Source organism: Thunnus maccoyii, chromosome 3, assembly GCF_910596095.1.
Source record: "Thunnus maccoyii chromosome 3, fThuMac1.1, whole genome shotgun sequence".
Classification (NCBI taxonomy): domain Eukaryota; kingdom Metazoa; phylum Chordata; class Actinopteri; order Scombriformes; family Scombridae; genus Thunnus; species Thunnus maccoyii.
Window position 1 is genome coordinate 3,876,681 of NC_056535.1, and position 25,110 is coordinate 3,901,790.

At 39.6% G+C, this 25,110-nt stretch overlaps 2 protein-coding genes across 2 annotated transcripts; one reads left to right on the top strand and one right to left on the bottom strand.

Annotated features, from left to right (window-relative positions):
• Positions 1 to 956: 956 nt before the first annotated feature.
• On the bottom strand, positions 957 to 4,535 carry barx1 (BARX homeobox 1). The gene is made up of 4 exons (XM_042406917.1): positions 3,970 to 4,535; positions 2,277 to 2,568; positions 1,921 to 2,005; positions 957 to 1,484 (listed from the first exon to the last, which is right to left on the bottom strand). Exons 1-4 carry the CDS (start codon positions 4,169 to 4,171, stop codon positions 1,317 to 1,319), a joined length of 747 nt encoding a protein of 248 aa, XP_042262851.1. The 5' UTR covers positions 4,172 to 4,535; the 3' UTR covers positions 957 to 1,316.
• A 5,372-nt stretch (positions 4,536 to 9,907) lies between these two features.
• On the top strand, positions 9,908 to 24,700 carry ptpdc1a (protein tyrosine phosphatase domain containing 1a). Its single transcript, XM_042406915.1, has 10 exons — positions 9,908 to 10,297; positions 15,378 to 15,461; positions 17,898 to 18,069; positions 18,476 to 18,556; positions 18,758 to 18,876; positions 21,216 to 21,353; positions 21,861 to 22,987; positions 23,398 to 23,583; positions 23,990 to 24,100; positions 24,185 to 24,700. The coding sequence occupies exons 2-10, from the start codon at positions 15,386 to 15,388 to the stop codon at positions 24,290 to 24,292; spliced, it is 2,118 nt and encodes a 705-aa protein (XP_042262849.1). The 5' UTR covers positions 9,908 to 10,297; positions 15,378 to 15,385; the 3' UTR covers positions 24,293 to 24,700.
• The last annotated feature ends 410 nt before the right edge of the window (positions 24,701 to 25,110 follow it).

Genomic DNA, 25,110 nt, shown 5'->3' on the forward strand with positions numbered 1-25,110 from the left:
GCCAATATCACATCAATGCTTTAAAATGACTGGTTATAAAATAAATAGATAAAATGATAATAATAGGTAGTGTCAGCTGGCTCACTGATACACAACACGCAGCCTGCCAACACTGATTATTTCTGTTCTCCAGTCAACCAGCCACTAATAAACTTCTATGACTATAATAATGTGAATATAACATTTAATGAGCTGTTGATATGAATTAGTAAAGAAAAAGTGTTTAAGTGAAATTAGAGCTAAGCTGTGACATTATAGTCTGTTTCCACAATAACATTGTTCTCACTTCCATAAATATGAACTACTTGATAACATCTGGCCTTCCTAAAAATCGTTAAGCAAATGAACCAAATGTTGCCACACCTCATGTAAATCTTCAACATTTGTTGTTTTTTTTTCCCCACCTGAAGCAGGAATGAAAATGATTTTCGGAATAATTTAGGAGGAAAGAAAATAAGATAAATAGTTTATCTGCTCTGTTTTTCATTAACTCTTAACACAAGCCGCCATCACTTCCTCTCAGACAAGAACATGATGAGCAGCAGTTCCGATGCATGTGTGAATCCACAATCTTAACTAGAAACGCATGGCTGCTGCTAAATCAGATAATATCAACATAAATACTGAAATATTCACTCGGATTGTTTGATTTTCCTGCTTTTACGCAAGCTAAGATAAACCTGGATGGATAATCTCTGTCTGTGTTATTTTCAGTGTGTGGTATATGACTTCATGCCCAGCTAAAGATGTCAGGAATCAATGAGACGTTTGCTTATTGTGAAGGTATGTAACCATATTAGGCCCTGAGCCATGTGAACAGACTATCATCATCACTTATGCTCTACACACACTGGATTAAAAGCTTATCATACGCCTGCATCCTTAATAATAAATGGAGAACAGTATTAGTGAAAATATATTTAATAATTAAACATAGCATAGTTACACAAAAGGAATGCAAAACAGATGAGTGAGAGTGGATCCGTAGAATATAAAGGGTAGACCTACTGCAAAGGTTTGAGTTCCCTCCTCAACAGCGGCAAGTTCATCATGAGGGAATGCATGGTAGGGCTACTGACAAAAACACATGGCTGTTGGAGGATGTGGACTCGTACAGTTAAGGCTCCCTGCAGGACCTGCAAGTCTTTGGTTTTGCATGAGGAGACTGCACCAGACGGTCCAGCTTCCGGAGGGGAGCAGCACACACATCTTCTCCCTGCCATTTTTTGGATTCTGGCCCTGTCCAGAAAGATGCACATAGAGCGTCCCAGAGGTTCTGCGTTTAGAGTCAGAGTATGTGCAGACTGCGGCCCGGGTCATTCCTCCTGAGTGTTCTCTGAGTGGGAGCTAGAGCCTTCAGACTGGCGGTCAGCGTCAGAAGTAGATCTTTCTTGTTCAGAGAGCTGCTCGCTGCTGGGTATGGAGTTCTTCTTCGGACGACCTTTTGGTTTAGTCGGTGACTCCAGGCCTCCTCCCTGCAACACCTGCAGGTCAAACATGAGCTCTGGTTTAGGTTCAACTGTGGTGAATTACAAAAAAAAAAAAAGCTGACCTCTATGACCACAAATCATTATAGTAGCAGAATTATTTTATTGTGCTGTTGTTTTTTCATCTAAATACTCCACAATTTACATTCCATATAATAAACACATTCATAAAAAGGTGGTAGACTCAGTTCCCTGCTAATAACAAGGATAACTCAATAACACAGGCAACTGTTCATCTAATTTGGCCCTTATGCATGCAGGGTGAAGTATAGATTTCACTATTAGTCAGTGCTATTCCATCCCATCCCACCAACATCTGTCAAAATAATACAAAGAAAAAAGATCCTATTCATTATCCTATTCATATATATACATATATATATATTTAAAAAATATATCATCATCATCATCATCATGTGGAAGTAAAACTTACTATTTTCTTCCATTTCATCCTTCTGTTCTGGTACCATGTTTTCACCTGCAGTTGACTGAGACCCAGAGACTCAGCAAGATCTATCCTGTGAGGAATGAACACAACAATAAATCAGTACATTTTTCAGACTTTAGTTTGTTTCAATCAATTCAAGAATTTGCCACTAAAACCTTAATTTTGACAATTTTTCTGTTTAGAGGCATATAATATGCTTCTGATATCAGCTGCTCCAAGAATTAAAGTCATCAAAGCTTATAAAATAGAGACTTATGTCATTTATCAATTATATCAATGAACAGCTAAAACTCATCAGTTTATATCAGCTCTCACTGTGACTGAATGATCTCCACACTTACCTATCAGGCGTGGACAGATACTTCTGCTTCTCGAAGCGCTTCTCCAGGCCCATCAGCTGCAGCTCAGTGAACACCGTGCGGCTCCGGCGGCCCTTCTTGGTCTTGCTGCTTCCGTCCCCTCCGTGCTCCAGCTTTCCGCGGAGGTGGAGGTCCAGCGGCAGGTGGTGAGACGCCGCGCCGACCTGCAGGCCCGGAGCCGCGGACAAGAGCGGGGAGCCGAGCGGGGATCCCAGCGAGCAGGACAGCGGGGATAAGGGGAACTTGAGGAGGCTCGTCTGGTCGGCCTTCAGTACTGTGGGGGGACCGAGAGGGAACAAAGACACACACGGAGGGATTTGGTTTAGAAAATACTTTTAGGTTACATATTGTTTTTGTTGGTCGAAGCTAGTTAAGGCTGGTTTAGATGTACTGTAGCCTACAAGAAGCAGACAGATTAATGGGCCCTGGGGCGCTGCAGGGGTCAATGAAGAGGCTCCCAGCATATGAAAAATAACTATTTCACTAACAAGACGGAGGTTCATAAACTCTGAACTGTAGCTGTAAACATAAAGAACAAGGAAGCATCATAAGGCCTTTTTAATAAATATGAATATTCTGACTAATAAACAACACATATTAAACAATAACACCGAGGCCGTGTCAACATCACGGAGCTGAAACGTTCAAAGACAATCTGCATAATCATGTGATTAGTAACGCTATTTTATCTACATTTATGAACATGTTCTATTCAAATATTAGAACTAGATTCTCATTTATGATGATATCATGACTTCAAATGGCCCAGTCGCACTCATGTCGCCTGATTTCATCATGAAAGAAATCAAAGCATGTTCTGTAGCCTATTACAGTACGCCTTCTCACAGACACTCAAATAGATGTTAAAGATAATCTATCTCTAACATAAACACCTTCATTAAGTCTAATTATATTTTAAAGCGAGACTCAAATAAATAAATCCAAGCTATCCCGTTCTGGTTCTGTGTGAATAAGGTCTTTTTTTTTTTTTTTTTTTTTTTTTTTTTTTGAAACGACTCACAGCTTTTGCACAACTGCATTTTTGAAGGTGCATTTTGAAGATTTAGACACATAAACTATTAGATTTTTGTTTTTAAAACACTGAGAGACAATTAAATAATTTGACATCTTCCACTCAGGATTTATTTTCATTTCATCCAAGGAGCGTTTTGGCAACACTGTAAAACCCCAAAGACAGTCGTGATTTTACGCACACACTTTCAAATATTAAAGACGCGTCACTCAACTTGTTTTGAACAGTTTTGCAGTATTTTTCATCCTAAAATAAGAACATACACTTTATACTACAAAACAAATTTATGTATTCTAATTATTTCCTTTATATTTCACTCTGTTGCACATCTGATTTTTGCTGTGTTACTGCAAATTATTAGCTGTGTTACTAGAGTCTCAAAAACAAATATTGCGGTGTTAATTAGTTAATTATTTAACACTGCAAGTTAATTATCATGCCTAAAAAACTTTTATTTTGAAATTCTATATGGTGCAACACGCTCCCTGTAATATTTGCAATTAATTATGAATGAAAATTTTAAATAAATAATATTATAATTAGTAGTAGTACCTAGTAATAATAGTTTTTGTATTATTATCTATTATCTTCGGTCCCTGCCGTTTTGCAGTATGAAAGCACTGTGACACAGCCGCCTCTTACCCAGCTGGTTATGGAAAGGCCGGGCGGACAGGAGAGCATGCACCCCGAATTTGAGGAGCTCCCCTGCCGGAGCCGACGCTTTGTGCTCCGGGTGGTCGGTCAGGATCTCCTCTATCATGAAACTCCTGTAGCGATGAGTTCTGTGATCCGGGTGAACTTCCGGAGGATAGTAATGCGCCCCCATGTCCAAAGGATGCTGCATAATCTGGCTTTGCGGTCACCTTTAAAGACACCAAGCGCGCACACCGATGATCAGTCCCTCAGTGGCCCAAACCAGCTCTCATATTCCCCCTGCGGTGCCTCTTTAGTCCGGAGATCAACACTGTGGATCAAAGTTATCCTCAGAGTCTGAATCGAACAAAAATGTCAAACGCAGGTAGCCGACTTCTCTGCGCGTCTGTGCGTCCTCTTCGGGTTTTACGCGTTACTTAAGGCCCGATTTGATTCTGTTTGTAAAGAAAATCAGGAACCAAGAGCGAACATTTGACCAGAAACTCCCGAACCCGGTCGTGCTCATGCCCACTCGCTGTGTGTGAGCCGCGGAGGTCGGAGCTATTTGTCAGCCGCCGAGCGCGTCACCTTGGCAGTGAGTTGAGGAATAAGCTTTGGGTTTTATGAGTCTCGTCATAGCTCCACCTCTTCTCAGGGTCTGTCTGCTCGTTGCCTGCACCGAGCCAAAGTTACATGCAGAGCCGCACCAGTCCTGCATGGATTTATATGCGAAAGGGGAGAAAATAAGGATCTGAAAGGACGGACATATATGCAGGTGACTTTACAAGTTATAGGGCATTAGTCTGATGTTGATGATGATGATGATGATGATGATGATGATGATGATGCTGAGGAAGCTCAGAATAGAACATATGTTTAATAATATTAAGGCTTGCCGTACATGGCTTATATATATATATGAATTTACAGGTACAATGTGCGTCTGTTTTTGCAAAGAAATTATTCAAGAAATCATCTTTTTTCCTATATTTTGTGTCTGTTTGATAACCCAACACGTAATGTAACATGATGTAATTATGCCTGGACATGTAATGGTGTATGATGATATTAGGGACTAATTAAACCTCAGCTGATGGTTTCAGTGTTTCACTCCGTGCTGTCAGGCCCAATGAAGCCACTGAGGCAGTGAGAGGAAATATATCATTGTAGAGGTCACAAGACCTACTCCTGAACACCCCTGGGATTTTTTTTTTCTTTGCGGTTATTTGGCCCAAAAATTGTGAAATATCCCCCATAGCGTATTTTTAGTATTTCTCAGGGCTGCTTTGAGAAAAGCTCTGGCCTTTAAAAAAAAGTCAAGCCTGTGGCTGAAAACCTGAAAGAACCCTTGAAAGGTTTAAAGCTTGTTGTCTGTTCAGATTTTATCTGATTAAATCTTATTTTGTTTTGACCTTTTTCTTTAAAATATATATGACATGACACATATTCCAACTCACAACACGATAAGAACACAATTCAGAACAGGATACTGGGTGCAGTAATACCTTACTCAATCTTTATTGTAACACACCAGTGAAAAATATACCTATACATCTCAAAAATGGTACCCAATAAAAGCAGCATAAAATGCCGTGATGTAAGGGGGCAAATTACAAGAGGAATATTGCAGTTTTAAATGTGTAGGAAGGTGTGAGCTAAATGCTGAATGATAAAATATAATTGTGACATAGTAGAGGGTTTCACAGGAGTGAAATCTGGAGAACACAACTTCATCAGAAGGAGTATTTTCCCATGGAAAGCACAAATATGACTGACTTTTTACACTAACATAACAACCACTAAGTACCAATAGAATAGGAGAATTATGGGATTAGAGTCATAGTTTCCAATATTTCAAACTGTTTTCTTAGCTTAGCTTTTAATATAATCCCATAATGCTAAATGCAGTTTTGAATCTGTGGAGGCATGTTTAGGTATGTTTGAATGGTATGTAAAACCATGAGTCCTCCAAAAGAATTAATATTGTGTAATAATGTTTCACACAAAGTGAAGTTTCTGAGACAAACACGACAAACCAAAATAAAGTTTAAAGCAAATTGAGCTCTTGCAATATTCAAACAAAGCATCTTTAGTCATATATAAAAATGATAAATGAACTAGGTCATGTGAATTTGCATAAAGTCGCTCGTCACAGCTTTTTAAAAAGGTATTTAAGAGACTCTCTCCATCCCACAGGCCACCTCACAGTCTGACAAGTCAATCACATATTCTGCCCTAAAAATGTGAAAAACTAATCTTGTCTTTAGGATCAACTGCTGAGTTAAAGTAATGGATTTGCTCAAGTTGTTCAAACATGATGTACATGTTGCCAGAAGTGTGTTTTCAGCTCCAGTTGAATTAGCAGGCATTGTTGGAACATATCTTCCTCTGGTGGTTACTTCTGAGAATGCAAGGAGAGTGAAGCTTCCCCACCAGAAGATGAAATACACAATACTCAAGTGGTAATACATGCTACATTTGACAGAATATGTATTATCATTTTTTATTGGCCATTCTTTCAGTGCTTTCCCACTTACCATAGATTGGGAATAAAGACTGGGATCACCTGCCACTTCCACAATTTATTTCCTTTACCCTCCTGATCTGCCACTTGCAAACACTACGTATGTAATTTGCACATTGTGGATATTTTACGGCAAGCACCGATTTCACTGCTCCAGTCTTTTAAAATTCATGATATATTTGCACACTATGTACTGTACATTTAACACATTTAACATAATCTTACTTTTCCTTTTGTACGTAGTCTATTTGTTTTGTTTTTTTAATGTTACATATTTATCATTTTTTGTTATTACACTTTTCATTTTTTTTACCTTGTTACCTGATGTATCTTTTTTGTTTGTCTTATTGTTCTGACATGGAACAAAACAAATTTCTTGTGTGCATGTACTTGATGAATAATGTTTTGTGCATATTAGCCTAATCTTCCATATTCTTCTGAATATAGAATAATCCCAAGACAGTACAAGTATACTGTATGCATGATTTTTGACTGGCATCAATATGTATCACAAAAATGGAGATGGATATTATTATTATATTTCGATGTTTGCATTAGGGGTGTGCCTGAATACAAATACGTTATTCGGCAAAGCACAAATAGTGTTTTGTTTTTGTTTTTTTACGAATATTTGTTTCATACAAATATTTCAAAAATTATTTGATTTCAGGAAGAAAAATAAAACATGTCAAAGACCAGCATGCAGGTCGGTTGCATCGCTATCTCAGTGTCTCTCCTCTGCTCCGCTGTGACGTATAAGTAGGTCTCAGTGAGGGGAGTCACATCCACCTGCTACATGACGCATATTTCCTAATTTGGACATCAGTCCCAGAGTTGGGAGTGTTGCCCAGAGATAAAGCTGAACTACTGACACACGCTTCATGAACAAGCTTCATGAACAAGCTTCATGAACAAGCTTCATGAACACTTTTTGTAACACTTTAATTTTCTAAAATTAAAAGCGTAATAAAAACAAAAACAGGATTTTTAAGCCTCTGTCCACTTTTATTCGAATACAAATACAAATAATTTTGCTGCCTCAACAAATACAGATACAAATACAAATACTGGGCTCTCTGCACATCACTAGTTTGCATGTGTTCTGATTCAGGCTCAGCACCAAAGCATACAGTTTAACGCAGATCATAACGCAATGCATGTTATCTAGCATGCATAATTCAACCAAACAAACAGATTTGTACAGGTTACTGCAATCCAAAATGCCTTACAGATGACTGTCAAGCTGATAATAAGTCAGTACAAATATAAACAGTAAAACAAATGCACACAAGAAATAAAAATGATGACAACAGGCCTGCAAAAATGAGAATCAGCTGTTTGGACAAGTGACCACACAGTTGTGGGCTTGTTTGATTTCTTGCGGTAGAGTCAGAGAACTCTCATGTCAGTACGGAGCCGTTCCGTAGGTCTGAACCTCCGACAGAGAACACAAGGGGAAAATCACTTGAACAAAACTTTGACAAACATTTTAAATGTATTAAGTTTGCCTGATTCTGTGACATCCTCAAAGGCAGTGTATAGACTATTCCTTCATTTCGTCATTTTGTGAATTTTGTCATTTTGACGAATAAACAAGAAACGTTGCTGTCACTTCACACAGAGACTAAGGGCCCCCTGCGTGACCTCTGGGCTCCTGGGTCTGTTAGCTGTCTTATCCAATCATCAGCACCCTTAATTCACAGTCTTTAGTGATTAGTCATTGCTTGAGGAAAACCTGTCCTGCATGTGACTTTAATGCAAAAGTGTAATTTGTAAAAAAAAAAAAATAAATAAATAAATAAAAAAGAAGAAGAAGAAGAAAGAAAAAAAAAATCACATCTTGTCTGTATTTATCACTTGGCAAGAATGACTGCTGTCTGTGCGCCACTCTTCCTACACCACAGTCTGCCCGAATGAAGGAAAACACTTTCATTATTTGTCTTTTGCCTCTCATACAGTAGTGACTGTGCACACCTTTGTTCATGTGGATGCCATTTACATTTCAGCATGTTTCATATGGAATCCAGTCAATGCCATTGATGACTTAAAGTACTATATTACAATACGGAGAAGTATTACAGCCCTTACACAACTATGGTCACTCACACAGGTGTTTCCATTTATTTTGCCGGGTGACACCTCTTCTCAGGACAGACTGTGTCGAAATCTCTCATTTTCTTGTTAGTTTTGTTGAACGCATCACGGTAGAACAAATGACACCTTTATCATTCTTATAAGTGTATAGGGTTCTGTAACATCATGTATATTCCAGCATAGCGCTGCACGATGTTAACCTGTGCAAAGGTCTAATCAACATCAAGTGAAAACACCTGTGTAGGTGTGCAGGGCCTTTAGATAGTAACTAACTTATTGTTATTTTACAGCTGTGTCATGATGAGCAAAAAGTCTAATCAAAATAAACACTAATTTCATTACAGATAAAGCTTTTTAAAAGGATATATTGACTGTTTTTGAAAGGCTATGTCAATGTTAAAGACAGCAAATGTGTAAAACATGTAAATAAAGAGGTCACTACAGCATGCTTAAATTTCCGCTTGATGTCCAAGAGGAATTCTGTAAATGTATCCATCTTGTCACCAGATCCACACTGGTAAATTATCTGATTTGCAACACTGATTGTTCATGAATGCAGCCTGTATTTCACTCAGTGTAACAGAATCAATGTTACAGCTTATTTTGATACAGAAGAAAATTTACAGCCTGCTGATACTGATTACAAGCTTATTACAGTTCTTCAAATTGCATTTTGTAAGCAAACATTTTCAGATGTTTGAATGATCAATGTGGTCCACACTTGTCTGTCAGCCATTGTTGTTTTTCAGTTTTCTGTTCCATAGCCTCCAGATAGTCATTTATAATTCAACTCAACGGCAGTATTTGAATCAGCAGCCACTAGGCTGCACCAGAGGACCTCATAATAAAGAAATACCCTCACGCAACAGTCCTCTTTTTTCTGGGACCTGTCAGCCAGTTGCAGCAGAAGCAGTGTTTTAGTTACAGGCTGAGCACTGTTTACTACATGGGTTTGGAGGAGAGCCTTTTCTTTCAGACATATTACCTCAGCAGAGAATTCAATCATACACACAAACAACAGTGAAAAGCAAACTTTATATATTTCATAATGTGTTAGGATGATAATTGGACAAGTCAACACAAAGACAAAAACAAAGTGCATAAAATAAAATGCCATTAAGCACAAAAAGACGATGATCATTATTAGATGATTATTATTAGGTCATTATAAAGTCAAGAGACTCAGTCTCTGCAAGACTATGTAACTACAGTACACAGAAGAAGTACAGTATACAGAACACAAACAAACAAAATAATTGAAAACAAAGTATAAGAATTAAAATTTAGAGATGAATTAATAACTAAAGACTAATCATGAATCACTTTTTAAAATAAAAATACAGATAGAGTTGTTGCACAGAGACCCAAAAAGTTTTGTTTTCACTGTCCTGTTAAAACTATATCAATGTAATTTTAATCATGCACAAAGGTTCAGTATTTTTTGATGAATAAATCCAAACTATCAGCAGACGATAGTAAAAATGTGCATACGGAGCGGTGTGTTTGGTCACGTGACGCAACGGCACCGTTCTACATGACAACATGTCAGGTTGCTAAGTTAGCTAGTGAGCTAGCTTCACTTAGCTGACCAAATGATGTGGCTAGAGGAAAAAACCGCTTTGCTACGTGCCAACGATAAAACAAGCATGGCTTCAGAGAGATGAATTGACTATGTCAGAAATTCTAGACAAAGCCCTGGACTCAGAGGACAGGAAAACGGTAAGTTAGGCCTTTTTTAAAGCTACTATGCTAGCTTTACTTAACACAGTACTGTAAGCTAATTAGCCTTAAGTCTGCAGCTTGCAGCATCAGCACCAGACACCCTGCTGCAGGGCTAACGTTAATGTTACACAACCTAACGTTATTCTCTCCCTGCATAAACAAATGTTGCGACTTTAAAACCAACGAGATGTGAACTAAGATATGACATAAATAACGTTACGCAAAGAACTGACATGAAGCCACTAAGAGAAAAACCTGCTTATTAGCTGAGTGAACTGGACAAACGTTGATGTGGAAAATAAGAAGAGAGGAACCAGTATCAAGCAATCTATGACAGCATCAATCTCTCTGCTATACAGCAGACACTGTCAGGTTATTAGGAGCAGCGTTATGATGATATTATCACGTTTTTACTTGCAGTCAGAGGAGGTGATAGAGTATGTGGAGTGTCATTATAAAGAGGGCTATTCATGCCGAGCAGTGACTGTAATATTATTCTTCAGTATCGGCAAAATGTGACATAAATACTGGGATTTAAAAGAATGGACTTTTACCTCTGTTGATGCATGCACCAGTTCTCCGTCACCATCATCTGGATTACTTGCATTAAAATATGAAGTTTGGTATCTAAGATTTGTTAATACTTTTGCTCCTATTTAGACCTCTGTCATATCGAAAGCACAGATGTACCTGATAACTTTAGTGAGGGCTATTACCCATTTAAGTGTTCCAGTCAGGCATGTCAATAAGTCAACATGAACAGTACCTAGTCTTTGAACTGGCGCACCTAAATGTAGCTATGATCTGCTATGACAAATCCTAGGCTCTGTCCAAAATCACTCCCTGTTTACTATATAGTGCACTTTATTTGCTTATTGTTTATTGTGCCCTTACAGGACAGGTCCACAACTTTTCAAGTCTGTCTTAAAACAATAGCCAGGAGCCCAAATGAACATTGAAATATGTTTTTCTTGCCATAATCATTCCTCCTGTACATACAGACTATTATAAGATCCCTTCATAATGCACTTATAATGTAAGTGATGGGGACCAAAATTCGCTGTCCTTCTGTGCAAAAATGTATTGAAAAGTTTATCTGAAGCTAATATGAAACTTCCATGACTTGTCCAAATCAAATCAAGTAGATATCTTCCAACATTAGTCTTTGATGATGACGCAAAATGATGGTGACTGTTAAAAGTCCAAAGTGGTCACTATAGAACGGAGTCTATTATATGGGGAATAGTGAGTGATCAAAGGATTATAGTCACATATCTGCTGTTTAAGATTCCTCTAGTTTGACTGGCTGTTAATTCTAATGTTTTGTCTGGTGAGCTTTTATTTTCTTCATTCCGCATTTAGTGTATGTCATGTCAGAGTTATTGCAATTACAATTACAATTGATTAGAACTTAAAGGTGCTATATGTACGAATTTTAGTTCAAAACACTCCAAAATTAACTAAAATTATCAACAGAATGTGAAGAAATAACAGTTTTGACACTATGTCGAAGACATCTGTGTATTGTGTTGCAGAGATATACTGTTATATAAGTTAGCATGCTAATCAGCTAGCCACGGCCCATCCTGTCTCTTAATACCACTGTGTACTTCAAGAGGCGATAGTTATTCACTGTAGCGTCCAGTCTGCCCTCAGTCTAACATGAGAGTATGAAGTAATGCAGCCCTGAGGGTGTATTCTAACCTCTTGTCGGTCATCACACCAACCAGCAGCGATGGTGGAGATTTTTAGCCAGGCTAAGCTGTTGTCATTTTCATTCTAGGACCATTATTACGTCACTTTATTAAGTTTGAATATTTTTTCAAGCGAGAAAGTAAGCAATTAAAATCCAGATATGTGGTCAGTTTATCCAAATAACACCTGTTTGTCAATCTGCTCAATCGTGTGTCCTGATTTTCAACTGCAGCCGTTAAGGTTGCTAGGAGACAAGAGTGGCGCTTTGTGACGCAAGGGTAAGGGTGGAAACAGCTGGTGACGCAAATAAGAAATCCTCTGTAGACCAGACTGTCTCATTTACCAATGTTCGGTTTGGCCTCTGCGGTCTACGAAGGACACGCCTTTGTAGACCGCGTCCTTCAAAGCATGCGGCCCCTGAATTGGGACAGAGCTATTATTTGCTCTGTTCACTTGATTAGCTATTGAGAACATCTGTTCCTTACCTGTAACTAGTATCCCTCGTAAAACATTTGCTTACTTTACACTGAACAAAATCCACGAGTGAAACATTTGCAATCAACCCTTTCTGCACTATCTGCACAAATGTCCTGTAATTTCTAAATCATGCTTTCTAGATATTTCAACTCAGCACAAACATTTAAAAACAAACGGACTTATGCACCTGGTTTTAAAGGCGATATATTTGATCTCATCACTTGTGTGATGTTCGATGCTACCAGGTGGTGAGGGGAATTGATTGTCAAATGATTATCAAAACACACCACTAGACCTCTGCTGGATTTAGGCTAGTTTTAGCATTCTAGCTGAATGAACACCTGGGAGAACAATTAACAAGCTCATTAGCCACAGAATAAATACCAGCACTACTCAGCATCCCACTCCCCATTTACTGTGTTAAGAGTGGGATTCTACTCATGCCACTGTGACTCATAGCCTTGCTGTAGTGTCATGAAGACCATTTATTTGGCTGGTATGCTTTCTGTCTCACTAGAATTCTTTCAAACACATTGTCACAGCTTAAACATAGTGTGAAAAGCACCATCTCGTTGGCCATATTTCTTTATTAGCACACTCAGTGGAAATGCCTCTCACATCCCACACTCATTAGTTACATCTCTGAAAGATATCTCAGCCTTCACACCATTTTCTCATATCCACCAACACTCTGGCTTCCCAGTGGAAACAACACAAGCTTATGGATCTACCACAAATATGTAAAGCATTTAAGTTAATTTAATTTGGTCTTAGTATGCGACTGAAGGGATTTATTTTTGGTCACTGCAATTAGCTCGCTTTCATGTAATTGTTAATATTTGATGTGCATACGTCACATTGGTGATGAAGAACACCTTCTCTTTCACCACCTTGTTACCAAGAGCTTCCTATAAACACTGCCAAGTGGTGTCAGGCTCCAGCTGAACTGATTGGATAGGTGTCTTTCCGGCCACAATATTGGAAGCACTTCAGCTGCTGTTATACTATGTTTTGGTGCCATATCAGTTTGTAACAAGAAGTGTGGATTACAATGTAAAAGAAGTCTAAAAACAGTTGTGGATGGAAAACACAGGTTCTTACTTTACACCATCAATTATTCATAGACTACAGGAGCCTGACTCTGTAGTACATTGTGACCTAAACGTGACCTGTCTCTGAAATTGCAGAAAATGCTGTTAAATGACAATTTTGTAGAACTTTTGTCCAAGCAACAGACCAAATCCCCCAAATACTGAATGTACTTTAATGCTAGACAAGGAAAATCAGCCATTTCTCCCATTTAAGATGCTGGAAGCATCAAATGTTTGGCACTTTTGCTTGAAAAATGACTTAAATGATTAATTGTTTATCAAAATAGTTGCAGATTAATTTTCTGTTGATCGACTAATTGATTAATCGACTAATTACTGCAGCCTTAACTTTGATTTATGAGCAAATACCTGCAAAAACATTAGCATGTTAGCATTGTGAGCATGTTAGCATGCTGAGAGAAGCATTTAGCTCAAAGCACTGCTGTGCCTATGTACAGCCTCAGAGAGCTGCTAGCATAGCTGTAGACTCCAAGACTTGTTTTATAAATGACTTCAACAAGAAAATGATTATCAAAATCATATTTTCTGTCTGTTGACTTATCATTTAATCAGGCAGTAGTTTCAACACTAGTTTAATGCAACAGATGCCTCTACTGAATATACAGTATTTTCCTAGCAGGCACACAAGAACATGAACCAAGCATTAGCATAGTTTTGTCGGTTTGCACATTCACAGTGCAGAAGGTTTAGAGTCTCACCTTGTGAGTCAAGGTGAAACTGTGATTTGTGACATGAAATTGCTACATACAGGTATACATAAGAGTAGAGAGGAAAATGAGGGTAAAAAATACTTAAATGTAAATAATCATTGAGATTTTTGATAAGTTAGGAAAAGTGCTAATGCTATCAGTTTGTGAAACTGTCTGAATGCAATCAAGTACAAGTGATCATGCAGACTCCTTTCTCTTTGTTGACACCATAAACAGTTTTATCAAAGAGGAAGGAAAAGGCAAAGGTCAAGGAATCATTTGCCCATCAAAAAGTTAGCATGTGAAGATCCTGCTCAATTGTTAATGGGTCACAGTGAGGCAGAGAGCTGTAAAGGTGCAGAGTTTCACTCCTGCAACACCAGTTAGCACAGGTGATGAAGCCCATTAGGGCTGTGGGTGAAACGTGAGAAACACGTCCCCAGAGTTAAATTGACACTCTGGGTGATCTGTGACACAACTCTGATATCAGGCTACATAAATCAGATGCGCAAGTCAAGAAGTATTGCTCTGCAGTTACACAATAGCAGGTGGATGTGTTCATCTGAATAATTGATACATGTGGCATCAGTCTCTTAAAAATGCAGGAATTAGCCTAATAAAAAACTGCCTATAGCAGTTTAAGATATTACTATAGACAACAACTGATGAAATATGCAGGTAGACCTCCAGGCTCAGTGTGAGGGGAGCTAATGAGGCTGTGCATGCTCATCTTGAAGCCTCTCCACTTGCCTCGTGTGGGTGATGCTGAAGTCAGTGCTGTTTGTAACTCAGCACCTTGGATCTCGAATGTGCTCCTCGCTCCCACTGTTGTCCCCAGGCCACGCCCAGCTGCTCCCAGAGGTGCGGCGGTCAGACTGACACATGAGCTGCTGACATGGTGGCTCAGTTTGCACATTTCCCTTTCTCTCCTGGGTTATCCTGCCAGGCAACACCACTCACGCTCCTCATATCTCATTTGTGTTGTGCACCTTGTGACTGTTTGTGCTATCAGCACAACCCTAGCTTGTGCTTGTAAGCTGATTTTTTTTTTTTTTTTTTTTTTTTCAATCTGCCTTTGACACAATGTTTATCCACACCTCTCAGCCCCTACCATGGCAGCTGGTGTCAGCATACTGAGTGACCTGCCTTACTCCATGAGTGGAGCCCACAGTGGAGAGATGGAGACAGGTAGGAGAGCTCTGCAACACATACACACAACACAAAGCTGCAGTTTTTATTTGCAAAGCACAGGATTATAGACTTGAAATGGTTTAATTCAGTGAAGTTTTGTCACCTGTTCATATGATGATGATGATGTTGAAATTAAACAGGAGTCAGACAAGATTTTATTTTATTTGGAATCATGAGCTGGCAATTTGCAGGGCAGCTTTGTCATCGAGACAAAACTTGCAGGTGAAACAAACCATACATGTTATCTCAGATTTTATGCACATAACTGATTTATTATGGTATGTAAGGTCCACAAAATTGATATTGTATACTAATAACTTAAAAGTGGTCCGCAGGTCTATTATCTCATTAGAATGGTTGCTAAGATATGTAATAATAACTAAAGCAGTTTACAGGTTAAGAAAACCTTTTCACTTATATTACATCAAATAATATAACCAGCAGTATTGATAGTGGTTACCAGTGCTCAGTGAATGAAACATCTGTTATGTATGTGATGAATAAAACAGACACAGTCATGTATTATTGCATGCCATCATTGGCTATCCTAATTGAGATTGAATATATTAATAATGCATTCTGGGAAAAATTTGTATAATTGATAGATTTAAAATCTTTTCAGTGTGGTTAGTCTCCACTGGAACCAATTGACTGGTTGACCATCTTTAAAACTGGTGCTTAGTGGAGGGTAACGATAAAACACAAAATATCTCTTGTTATATGTTGTATTTTAATTGACACATTTGACTAATAAACAAAAGAAAACCCAATCATGATTTCTTAAATATCGTACTATATACTTGACGTCGACGTCCTTTCTAAAATATTCTAATATTCATTTTTTATAAGACAGTTCAGATAACCCACTAACAGATTGAAAAGATGCAAACTGAATATTGTATTGTTGCTGATCTTCTATGTATTCTATGATCATAGCTTGTGCAGCCAGTCATCTCCTTTCTGTCTCGTCTCTCGTCTTTGCTTTTAGTCAGTCTGCCTGCTGCTCCCACACACTGAGAGCCGCAGTGAGTCAAGAGTATCGTTTCACCTTTTGGCTTCAGTTTGATGGACTGGCTGCTGAGTTGTTGAGCTAGCTTCGAACACAATATCAGCGTTACAATTACATGTGTTAACCCGGCGGGTACAAGTCCTCCTGTTGTTACAGCTCCTCTGTCGTTGACATTCAAGTACAGAAATGAATCTATGCATGTATGTAATAAGATAATGACTGTAATTATTACTGTTTATTGTTACAGTTGAAGTAGTTGCAACTAAAAATAGTAGTATTTTAATGTTGGTGTTGAAACAACAAGCATATAAATTAGTTTAGTGGATCAGTAGAAGAATGACTATAAGAATTGATTTACTGTTAAAGTCAGTTATCAAGTAAAATAACAAATATTTACTTGTTCTGCCTTTTCAAAATATGTCTGTTTTCTTACTTTTCTTAATTTTATTTTATTAGCTCATCATTTAATTGACTATTGGGCCGACAAAACAATCATTTTTATAATAAATCACTTTAAATCACTGTTGTTACAAAAAGAAAAGAATGAATCAAACATAATATCAATATCTTATAATAAAAAGATAATTGCAGGCCTAGAAAATTACAAGCAGTTTTCAAAATGGTGTTTTACATAAACATAGATAATAGTATTATTCACATCTATGTGCATTTTGTGTTACATAAACTATCTGTCTACTGTGTCTACTGTCTACTCTGTGTTTGATTGTGTGTTGGAGGCTGTTCACCACCAGATGTACATCCTTTTAAGCAAGCAGCCACGACATTTTCCTCTTTCAGTTACAAGCCACCTGCCTCAGATCTGTGCGATGTGTGTGTGTGTGTGTGTGTGTGTGTGTGCGCAACATTCGCCCCCATCTACCTCCCACTGACGACTTTGGAGATGGTTGTCATGGTGACACTTCAAATGCTGCTGATGAACTGATAGGTTGTATTTGCCCCTGTTTGCCAAGGGGTGATTGTTGTGATGATTCACTATGGGCACAGAGCTGTGGAGTCTTTGTTAGGACAGAGATGCTCGCACTGCATGCAGCAGCAGCAGCAGCACAGCACGGACTGTAAGATGCAGCAGCAGCAGCAGCAGCGAGGCCGGCACTCCTTAGCTGGGGAGATGACAAGCAGCGCGAGGAGGCACGACCGCAGGCACTCTGCCTCGGACATCCTGTTGAAGGTCCTGCAGCGCAGACGGAGTTCTGCCCTGGAGATCCTCTCCTCCTCCTCCCAGAGAGTGATGGTGGCTGTCAGCGTGAACCAGACTCAGCCTCTCACTGAACGCAAGACCAGGAGATGTAACAACACTGAGGAAATAACTAGTGTTTTAGCATAGAGAATTTTTAGCTGCTAATGTTTGGATCAAGCATTGATGTCTGCTTGTTTTTTCATTAGCTTGTTTTATTTTTCCACAGCTAACACGAGGATCCCTACAGCAAAGTACACCAAGATGGGGGAGACCTTGAGGCATGTCATCCCGGGTCACATGCAGTGCTCCATGGCCTGTGGAGGGAAAGCATGTAAATATGAGAACCCCTCTCGCTGGAGTGATGAGGAGCAAGCCATCAAAGGACTGTACTCGTCCTGGTACGTTGGGCTCCACTGCCTTTCATACAGCCCTGAGTGCTCATGTTCTTTTCCCCTCAGCGCTGTGCTGTATCAATGCAGGTCACAGACGTCCACATCAATAGTTCCATGACAAGTCAATAGTCCTGGTTTTTGCTTTGCACTATGATCATGTCACTGATTTTAAAATGGAATAATTGATGGAAAATGGAAAATAAGTGAGATTTGTAGTTTAAGAGCATCAGTATGTTTGCAGGGTGTTTGGATGTCTCTCCTGGTATCTTCAGCTCTTGAAAGTCATGTTTTTACTTTGTGATAAAGTAAAAGCACAGAAATTGCCTTCTCTTGCTAAACAGCCCTAATCAAACACTTACCTATGTTTATGATTTTGCTCAACTGTCTAATTTTTAATATCCTCCACTTACAGGATTACTGACAACTTGCTAGCTATGGCAAGGCCTTCCACTGAAATCATAGAGAAATATAATATAATTGAACAATTTCAAAGGTACAGTAGTCTCCTTCTTTCATGTGTGTTTGAATTCAGATGTATTGTCATGTGATTCTTTATTAACATTTAGATTGAAATGAGTGAAATGGAGATTGGGTGAATGGTTTGCTCCAGCTGTCAGATGTCAGTGTGTGAATAGTGCAGTGGATATTATGGTCTGTTGCGTTAACACTGACTGGGGCATGTTGCTGTGCTCAGGTGTGGTTTGAAGACGGTCATTAACCTGCAGCGGCCAGGAGAACACGCCAGCTGTGGCAACCCACTGGAGCAGGAGAGCGGTTTCACTTATCGACCTGAAACTTTCATGGAAGCAGGCAGTGAGTGTCATCAAACAGTGAAACACACCAGTGTGGATACACTGTATGTAGTGGTAATTTGATTTACAGACAAGGTTACATCAAAGTTCAGAAAAAAAAACAAAATCCTGGGTGTCTTTGGTGATGTAAACATGAAGCAATGGAGATATAAATTGTGAAAATGAATTTTAATGCAATTATGTATAGTGTCACATTTCCATTTTTCAAAACACTAGTGCTAGTTGTATCACTCATACTAGTTCTTAGAGCTTAGTTGTTACCTAATGTTTACCTACTGCTAGATGTAAGTGTTGCTTAGGTGACTGGTACCCAGTAAACAAAATTAGCTTACTACAAAAAACCTGGCTCAGTAAGTGAGTAGAAGATTAGATAATGGAGTGACAGATAATGGAGAGACATTTTTACCTGACCAAAATGCAGCATGAAAAAACAATGGTGTAAAAATTGAATTCATTTTGTAAGTTGGTCCCACTGCTTATAAAACTTATATCATTATAGCCTTAAATCTGCTCTAATCAATGTTTCTTTTTTATTAACAATGGATCAAATGACTGAGGATAATGTGAAAAAGGTCACTCTACAGTCCTCCTCAGGTTTACAGAGCCTATTTTGGATCATTGTTTTAGTGTTTCTGGACCTGTAACTTCGCTTTCATCGACCTCATTTCCAGCAGCAGCAGGCAGCGCTTTTCAGCAAAAAAAAAGCTCAGACTGCATATTGTACACTACATCCCCAACAACAAATGGCAGACAGACAGAGTTAGCGACTAACTGGTGAACATAGTGGAGCATTTAGCAGATATTTCCCTCAGGATATTGGTGGAGACCAAAGCAAAGCTAAAGAGAGTGAATATTGGACTTACATTCACCATGGACCAAAACACAACTCCAAATGAATGATAATGTTGCTCCATGTCTGCTGGATATGTTAATTGTTGCAAATGCATTCATTTTAATAACTTAACAAGATGTTAATAACAGTTTTTCACCACCTCTCTGACTAAACAGACCTAAGATAATACTTCTTAACCCGGGGAGAAATATTTGTTATGTACCATTAAAGAAAGTAACACAATAATTTGGCTCAACTGAACAGCTAGCACTAAGGAGATAGCAGATGAACTTGTCCATTAATGTCTCTGGTTCCATTAAAACCATTATTTTGGATGTTTTGTTACATGTTGCAATATTGTGGTGACTTTGTGTTACCACAGATATTTTTAGAAACAGAGTTACATATTAGTAAAGCAGTCATGAGCTGAAACCTTCCTTTGCAGTAGGAAGCACTGAAAAAGTAGTGAGGACATAAAGGTAGAGTCAGTCATTCTGGAGGAAGATATTTGTGTGATTTAAACAGCTGTTTGCTCATATTACACTTCACTAAACACAACAGAAACAGACTCGGAGTATAAAAGAAACACACGGTTTGAGACTTTCTATGTAAATTGGCCACGGCCTCTCTCTCTCTAGTTCACCAGCCCTCCCCCACCATTCAATGTCCTCTCATGTCCTCACACAGACAGCTGCTCCAATGAATTCCCCCTGTCCTGTGCACGAGCATGAACACTTGCTGCTGATTGGCTGGAATAGTGTCGTGTGGCTCGCTCAGAGCAGTGTTTACATGCCCATTTACAGAGCCAGTGCTGTGTATGAACACCGGATTTTTTTTCAGCGCAGACACAGAATAGACAGCTAGCGCACCGTCAGGAGATATTCACTGAATTTGACAAAAAGTGTATTGGATTAGAATTGCTGACTCTACCTTTAATATTTAAACTAAATTATGGATTTATTTATAGATATGTGGTGCAACTCTGATCTGTATTAGGGAGATCTCAGAGCTACACACATTTGTACAAGGTGTAGAGGAGACAGCATGACTAGAGAACAGTGGTAGAAAATGAATCTCTATATAACACATTTCATCTGTTGCACATGTTGCCCCCCAGTATCTCAGCATTCTGAATGAGAGTGGTAGCAGGTGTTAGATGAGACTAAGGTAGGTTGAACATTTTCCTCAGCACCATCAGTGTTGTATTTTTGCCTACATCCGGAATGTGATGTGGTCCCTAGTAACCAAGTAATTACTGAGGGATTCCATATATGTCTTCGGAGGATCAGGCTTGATTCCTCCTCCTAACAAGCTCTCCTGAGATCTTTACCCAAGTCACCTCATCAAAGCATCAGCTGCATTTTGAACACTGTTGAACCTCCAGTATGAACACAGGCTGCTTATCTCGCTGTAGGTGTTGCTCAATTCATGTCCAGCTTAGGTCATTTTAAACAAACAACTTCGTAATTCAGTGTTAAATAGTATTTTTCTGAATTTGTGTATTTCAGTCTATTACTACAACTTTGGTTGGAAGGACTATGGTGTGGCATCTCTGACTACAATCCTTGACATGGTGAAAGTCATGTCATTCGCTGTCCAAGAAGGGAAAATGGCTGTCCACTGCCATGCCGGTCTTGGAAGAACAGGTTTGTAACTCCAGCAATGAATCAGTTACTAAACACCATCCCCCAACAGCATTTGTCCAATCATAGCTTATCAACTGTAACAAGGTACAACAGATCTGTCAAGCTTTACATGTTGATGTGTACACGGGTGAAGCACCCGAACAGGGTTATGTTACAATGAAACAGCCTTCAGGTATCACAATACTAAGTCTAACTAGCTCTACTCTGAAATACAAGAACAATGCTGTTGCTAATTTCCACGTCTACCTGGATCATCTGCTGGTGATGATGCTGACTTTTTGCCTTGAACAAGCAGCTTTAGCCTCAGTCTTTTAGTATCATATCCATCCTATCCAAATTGCATAGTTAAGACCCACAGTGGTGTTAAACAGAGTTGGACACAGTCTCTAACTGACTCGTTTAGAGGTTTAATACTGTATAAGCCTGAACAGAACACTTGACAGGCTCAGATCCTCATTCATGCTTGTAAAAATATCAGTTTTCTATTTTGTGTTTTTCCTCATGCAGGCGTGTTGTTGGCGTGTTACTTGGTCTTCACGTCCCGGATGAGCGCTGACCAAGCCATCCTGTTTGTGCGAGCCAAGAGGCCCAACTCCATCCAGACTAGAGGCCAGCTGCTGTGTGTCAGGGAGTTCGCTCAGTTCCTGGTTCCTCTCAGAAGCGTTTTCTCCTGCGCAGAACCCAAAGCGAGCGCCGTCACCTTGTCCCAGTACCTTACCCGGCAGCGCCACCTGCTGCACGGCTACGAGGCACGGCAGATGAAGAATGTGCCAAAGATTGTCCAGCTGGTGTGCAGGCTCCTCGTCGACATCGCAGCGAACCGACAGATGGTGATCGAGGACGAATGGCTGGAGATCCCCGACCTCACAGCCGAGGTGGAGAAGACTGTGTCTCAGCAGGCCCTTCAGCAGCTTGGGAAGGAGATGAGAGGGAAGGGGATCCCTGTGCCACCTTGTTCATCTAATCCTCTCAGCCCACCAGCTCTACAGTCCAGACCTCCTCACGATCAACCTCTTGCCAGTGACAATGACCTCGACCCGCTCTGGAGGCAGCAGGATGCAGAAAGCCATCTGAGATCTTCTCTGTCCAACAACAAGCGCCTCAGTTACAGCGACTCTGTCCTTCACAAACTCGGAGCACGGCAGCACCATTTGGCAAGTCTGATGAGCAACAAACTGCCAATCAACTGCCTGATTAAACGTTCCTTGTCTCATAGCAGCCTTACAGCTCGTAACGCACCCAGGTTTTGTGACCTCTTTCCTCAGGATATTTTCAGCAGCATTCAGGACCCGATTTCAGAAGCAAAACAAGACACCAGATCCTCAATTTTAATAAAGCAGCTTCATAAGGGGTATCAGAGTTTGTCTCTTGATCTGTCTGAGCAGGGGAGAAAAGCTCATTGTAATGCCACACTGCCAGCTTTGTCAACCAAGAGCAAACTGGTAGCCAGAGAGGAGCAGCCGGACGCGGATGTGTCAGCAGGTGGAGGAGCAGGCGGAGGGCAGATCACAGAGGTTCCCTTCTTTACCCTTCAGTCTGAGCTCTCCCCAGAGTGCAGACGCCTGCTGGTGGCCAAAGCTCTGGTCATGGACCTGGCAGACAAGGACCTCCCCTCCAAAGTCTCAATGTGGCAGGTAGGCTGCTCAGATAATACACAAAGTTATATATCTAAAATATATCTGATCCACTCTACTCTTGTGTGGACTAGTACTACACCTACCTGCAGTGTTAAGATTTGATGTCTTATTTTATCTTGCTTAGCTCATATTCAGAGTTTTCATTTTTTTATCCACAGTTCAATGTGAGTATGAGTATGTTCAAGTTTACACCATACAACATTAATTTAGAGCTCCAATTTACAAAAACAAACATGAACAGACCATTGTGTTCGTTTTTATCAATGGACTGTGTAACAGAAAGAACCATGATTGCAGGACATTTTCAGTCCATTGTTTAGTCCTGATGGAAACCTGTATTTTTTTTGCTTATTGCTACTTCATTTCAATCAGTTCATTGTCAGAGTGCTCTTTGTTATGAACCACAGACAGAGCTCAACTCCAGAGAGGGTGCGTGGGAGAGGCTGTATATGGAGAGAGATCCGCTGGTTCTATCCAGTCTGATGTGGTCGTGGCTGGAGCAGCTGAAGGATCCCGTCATCAGCAGCGAGGATGTGAAAGCCCTCAGTGAGAGGAACGTTAACCCACAGAACGCCCTCGACTCATTGGAAAAGGTAGCTGTGTTCAGTCGTCATATCAGCCAAAACATCATCTACATGGTCAGTCACAGCTTTGTTTCAGCCAGCTGTTTAGTTTGGTGTACAGTAACACTGCTAGTTGTAAAAGGGCTGCGTGATTGTGGCACAAATCATAAGAGCACAACTGACAATTTACAATTAAGTTTTGAAAAAAACTGGAAAAGTTTTAAATGACTTCATTCTGCCAGAAGAGACAGTAGGAAAATATTCAGTCTGCTATCCAAATACATCATTACAAGCAATCAGTTATCCAGTTAATGAACTGTCTTCCTATTCAAATGACTCATGTGATACTGTTATTGTTACCAAAGGAAACATCCAAATACTGTTAAAAGTGAAGCTAAAATGTGATGTAATCTGATAGCATCATACTTCCCGACAGGGTCATCGGCTCACTTTGTTGTGTATCCTCGACTGTGCTGCTCATCTCCTGCCAATGCCTGAAGATGTGGAGACTAGTTTCTTGAACCAAACAATAAAAGTGTTTACTAAGGTGAGTATTCCCAGAAGATGTATATTGAATATATTAAGATGTGCATTTTTAACCCATGATTGCTTTTTTTTCTTTCCTCTCAAGATCGACCCTGCCTCAGAGAAGTCTTTGTACACGACACTGAAAGCAATCCTGACTCTAATTCTTCATGAGCTGCATGACAAAGCTGTGGAGGAGAATGAAGACTCCTGATCCAGTCTGACAAGAAGAAGAGTCACAAACAGGGATCCACATTCATTTTTGGGCATTACTGTGTTTTAAGCCAGTTTCTAACATCAGATATTGCTGAGATCTGCCAATCTTTAGTCTTTCAAGATATTTGAAGACTACGTAATATGAAGGTTTAGCATTTCATTTTTCTTTCAAGCTCTTAATAGCCTCTAAGCACTGCCATTCTCTGTTTATGTGCCACTGTGCTCAGTTTGTCTGTTCCACTGTAATATTTGTGAAGGACTAGATGTCGCTTTTATTAGCTAACTGTTAGTAGGAAAATGACTGAGAAACTTTCTCATGATGTAAATGTTATTTAAATGTGTAAGTCAGCTGTTTAAGCTGTTGGGAGGGGGGGTCTTATTTAAACCAAAAGATGTTTTTACACTGTGCAGGTGCTACAATGTGTCTTATTTATTCCAATTTTTTTTATTTGAAATGCAGCAATTCATATGTTAACTCTTAACTCTGATGAGAAGTTGCAAGGTGGCTTTGTTCCTGTAGAATGTACAATGTTTTCTTAGAGTGAAATGCAAACTGTGGCTATTATTACGGCAATGCAAATTCAGCAGGCCACAGTGCATTTGCTTTTCCAATCAATTTATGTCCTTAATACTGTGTGCACCAAAAACCTTTCACTGTACTATTCTGTTGTACATGCATATGTAAAACATCAATCTGCCTCCACTGTTGCATTTAGCAAAATGCTGTTTGCCTCAACTGAAATGGCCTGTGTGTGTATCACGCCGCTGTGTGTAACGTCGCCCTGCCTGTGTAGCTGTTGAGACGAGTCAGTGCCC

Coding starts and splice junctions, on each gene's coding strand:
- barx1 (XM_042406917.1), bottom strand. CDS start 4,171: ATGCAGCATCCTTTGGACATGGGGGCGCATTACTATCCTCCGGAAGTT. Junction 2,569..3,969: donor GCCTTTCCATAACCAGCTGG/GTAAGAGGCGGC, acceptor GTCCCCCCACAG/TACTGAAGGCCGACCAGACG. Junction 1,485..1,920: donor GGATGAAATGGAAGAAAATA/GTAAGTTTTACT, acceptor TTTGACCTGCAG/GTGTTGCAGGGAGGAGGCCT.
- ptpdc1a (XM_042406915.1), top strand. CDS start 15,386: ATGGCAGCTGGTGTCAGCATACTGAGTGACCTGCCTTACTCCATGAGT. Junction 21,354..21,860: donor TGCCGGTCTTGGAAGAACAG/GTTTGTAACTCC, acceptor TTCCTCATGCAG/GCGTGTTGTTGGCGTGTTAC. Junction 23,584..23,989: donor CCCTCGACTCATTGGAAAAG/GTAGCTGTGTTC, acceptor ACTTCCCGACAG/GGTCATCGGCTCACTTTGTT.